At 43.0% G+C, this 4,230-nt stretch overlaps 1 protein-coding gene across 1 annotated transcript; it reads left to right on the top strand.

The window, feature by feature from the left end:
• Positions 1–612: 612 nt before the first annotated feature.
• Positions 613–3,540, top strand: LOC123189407 (short-chain dehydrogenase PC-15). The gene is made up of 3 exons (XM_044601817.1): positions 613–1,101; positions 2,113–2,272; positions 2,964–3,540. The coding sequence occupies exons 1-3, from the start codon at positions 744–746 to the stop codon at positions 3,298–3,300; spliced, it is 855 nt and encodes a 284-aa protein (XP_044457752.1). The 5' UTR covers positions 613–743; the 3' UTR covers positions 3,301–3,540.
• Positions 3,541–4,230: the final 690 nt, after the last annotated feature.

The raw sequence follows: 4,230 nt of genomic DNA, 5'->3' as shown, positions 1-4,230 counted from the left end.
TTCGCTGAGGCAGGGACCAGCAGCCAGCGTAGAGAGGCGGTGTACGACGATCCGACGATCGAGCAGCCAACATACAGGGCACCGCAACAGAGGCAAAGGTCAGCACCGCTTCCGGCTAGCAGCTTGCATGTGGACCACACTGAACGAGATCCGGCAGAACAAGCTCGCCGAGCGAAAGCAACGGGAGAACGAAGGAGGGGGCAGCAGCGGCTTGGAGCAAGGAAGAAGATAACGATGAGGCCTTTCTTTCACGAGTTTTTTTTGAAAAAAAAAGGTCTTGGGTTCTTTTTTTATACAGAGATAATACCATGATTTTACAAATAATTCAGTATTAGAAACATAGTAGTTTTTAGTGGCAGCCAAACACCTCATGGTAATTAAAACTGTGGTAATAAACTGCAGTATTCTTAGAATACTTTAAAAAAACTGAGCTATCAAACGGGGCCTAAGGTACTACTCCCTCCGTTCCAAAATAGATGACTCAACTTTGTAGTAACTTTAGTATAAAGTTGGGTCATCTGTTTTGAAACGGAGGGAGTATAAAAAAAACATCGACAAGGCCACGTTGTTGATAAATAGGCGGAAAATCCTCGTTATGGGCCACGACGCGAGTACGCACCAATAGTCAGCGGAAAAGGTCACACCTCCCAGACTCCCACTACAGTAGTAGTACTGCAAAGGAAACGGGAATATCCCGTCTTTCCGGCCACCCGGCGTGAGCCAAAGGAGGCAGGATCCCGGCGATGGCGGTTCCCGGAGGGGACGGAGAGGGGCGGGGGCGGCCGGTGGTGCTGGTGACAGGTTGTTCGGAGGGGGGCATCGGGCACGCGATGGCGCGCGCGTTCGCGGCGGAGAGGTGTGCGGTCGTGGCCACGGCGCGGTCGCGCGCGTCCATGCGCGGGCTCGAGGGTGACCCGCGGTACCTGCTTCTGGAGCTCGACGTGCGTTCCGAAGAGAGCGCGCGCCGCGCCGTTGAGGACTCCCTGCGGGAGCTAGGCCGCGTCGACGTGCTCGTCAACAACGCGGGGGTCCACCTCGTCGCGCCGGTGGCTGAGGTGCCCATGGAGTCGTTCCACCAGGTTTTTGACACCAATGTTTATGGTAGGCTACCAAAATCATTGTTTTCTTTTTGTGCGAGGATAGTTTGTTTCTTCTGTTTGTTTGGCAGCTTGATGATTGCGACGTCCTCTAAGGTAGACAAGATTTTGGATTCTGGATTCTAACAGATTCATGGTGAAACAAAAGTGTTTTATAGTTGGATCTATCTACGGCTGTCCTCTTTCTTTAAAAAACAAAAAACACCCCAAGGCCGTCTCGCCATGAAGGAAGGGAGGATAGAAATATGTGAATTTATTCATGGGAGTGCTTCAAATGTAGTATATGTCCAGAAGACTTGAGAAGTACGGTAGACTGTAGTCAGTGGTATGCTGTCAGTATCTAGCTTATTGGACTGAGATTTAACGAATCACATTGGCAATCATATTACAACAGCAGCTAGTATAGGATGCCTACAGCTTGAATTACAATCTGAAGTGAACAAGGGGCTGTATACCCCTACTTTTAAAACATATAGCAGGACATGCTGCATCCTGTACCACTGATGAAATGATCAGGTCAGTTGTCTTTCAAAGAATATCTCTTGTCCCAATAGCAAAACTGTTAAAGATAAATGAACACAATAGGAGAAGTATAGTGTGCTTGCTGCTGCGATGTTAACGGCGTCTGGGAGGCAATTGAAATTGTGGAGTTCAGAACCTGTCTCTTCCCACGGATGCTATATCGTCCATTAATCCTGTGATAAACATGTCTAATCTCTAATTGCATAAGTGATTGGAAAATAATTCAGCAAGGCCAGCAGTTGTTTCACCTTTAAGACGGTCTCTCATCTGAAAGCTTAGTGATAACAATTGAATGTGTGTACTTTACAACTTCATCCTATATGAACTATTGAGGTGTTGATCTTTTAATGCTTCTGTTCCTCTGCTTGGATTGGATGGTTCATTTTTGTAATGTCACTTTTCAAAAAAAAATAGTAACATACTATTTTTCTAAATTAATATTTGGACCTGCATTTGTGTGACTAAATGACCTTACCTGTCTTTTCACATGCAGGAACAATGAGGATGATTCAAGCAGTTATTCCCCATATGATGGAAAGAAAAGAAGGTACAATTGTGAATGTTGGAAGCATTACAGCCTTGGCTCCAGGACCATGGGCTGGTGCGTATTCGGCATCAAAAGCCGCTCTTCATGCATTGAGCGATACATTAAGGTTTGTGTGTTCAAGGATTTTTGTTAGAGTGATTTTGTGCTCTCCATCGAAATGTAAAGCATTTTTATGGGACAACTTAAAGCATCTGAAGGTACAAGCCGATGGTGAAACATTACTTATGGATGCAACTTTGTATGCATTCTTAAAATTGAAATTCCTTCAACAACAACAACAAACCTTTAGTCCCAAACAAGTTGGGGCAGGCTAGAGGTGAAACCCATAAGATCTCGCGACCAACTCATGGTTCTGGCAAATGGATAGCAAGCTTCCATGCACCCCTGTCCATGGCTAGTTCTTTGGTGATATTCCAATCCTTCATCTGAAAAAATTGATATCGTATTAATTTTCTGAGTTCTAATCTAACTTGGGGGAAATATAGAGCACTTAACAGTTAGTTTATGTTAAGTAGTTAGTATTAGATGTTTTTTGTACCTTTACTTGAATATCACAAGATGATTTAATCATGTGGGGAAATGATTGCTTGACAGAAACCGTAAGATCTAAGAACCCAATGGCAACATATACAACATAGGAACACTATTCCGATTTTTCCTTTGTAATTTCACATGTCATGTTCTTGCATGGTTAGCTCTTTCAACTTGTTACTGCACATTTTGTACTCTTTGAATATGCATTTCTCCATTATCTCCCATTCTAACTTGGTAGGTATTTGATTGTTAATTTGTTACAGGGTGGAACTAAGAAATTTTGGCATAAATGTCATGATAGTTGCCCCAGGAGGTACAAAGTCAAACATAGGAAGCAATTCTGCAGACAAGTATGATCAAATAAACGACTGGAAGTACTACAAAAAATATGAGAAATCACTTCGAGCCAGGACGGATATATCCCAGGGTGCCGGGTGTGTTACAGCAGAAGACCTTGCAAAGAGAGTCGTCAAATTGGTTCTTAAGAAAAATCCTCCTGCTTGGTTCGCCTATGGGCAGTTCACTGCTATTCTGACGATCCTGTATTATGCCCCATTGTGGTTCAGAGATTACTTCTACAGGCTGGTCATGAAAATGTAATCTGGAAGATAGCTCTTGCGTGAACCAGAGAGATTGCCCCCTCGGGTCCCATTTTCATTTCATGAGTACTACTTGGTCTCTCGGACCCTCACTACAGATATACTGTGTTTCACAATACATGAGTACACACACTTCCAGTCCATATCCATTTGTAACGTTCAGTCCAAGTGTAAAGTCCTCCCGGTTATTATGTAATAATGGTTATAGTAACGTAATATTATTCCGAAATTTGTGGTTTCTCGTGTTACCGTCATAGGTGAGCATCTGTGGAACATATTCTTCAATCTTGTGCAGCACCCTCAATTGTCCCTGGCAGGAAATTGCCATTTGTTTCGCTTGCAGCCTATACGTCTGGGTATACAGGATTGTGAGTGCTGCACAATCCTGAAGCACAAACAAATGTCAATTTCCTGCCATAATGGCTATTCTTCATGCAGATTGAGTCTGACTACAGCCTAATGAGGATCTGCAGCCTATAAGTCTGGGATCACAGCGATAACGTTTCTTTTAGGGTGGATCACTGTCAGAAATGCTGCTAACTGAAGCAATATGGCTGGCTCCTGCAGCTCAAACATCTTGAAAGCTTATTCCGTGCGCGTGGTCTTCTTCTAGGCCGGCCCATTCCGGGATGTTCCCCACACATATTTTAGGAAGGTTCTAGAACCTTTCCTGAACCGGTTCTCTCTTTTTCCGTTGTTTTTTCTTTCTATTTATTCTTTTCAGTTTTGCTTTTTATTTTTCATTTTCTCTTTTCTTTTCTGTTTTCCTTTTTCTTTTCATGTTGCGAACATATTTTAAAATTCGTGAATATGTTTTGAAATCATGAGTATTTTGTGAATTCATGAACATATTTTTGAAATTGTGAACCAGTTCAAATCCATGATTTTTTTTTGCATTCGCAAACATTTTTTATCAAACGGCCAACATTTT

The sequence above is a fragment of the Triticum aestivum genome, chromosome 2A, assembly GCF_018294505.1.
Source record: "Triticum aestivum cultivar Chinese Spring chromosome 2A, IWGSC CS RefSeq v2.1, whole genome shotgun sequence".
NCBI lineage: Eukaryota > Viridiplantae > Streptophyta > Magnoliopsida > Poales > Poaceae > Triticum > Triticum aestivum.
This window is presented reverse-complemented; position numbering and strand designations above follow the sequence as displayed.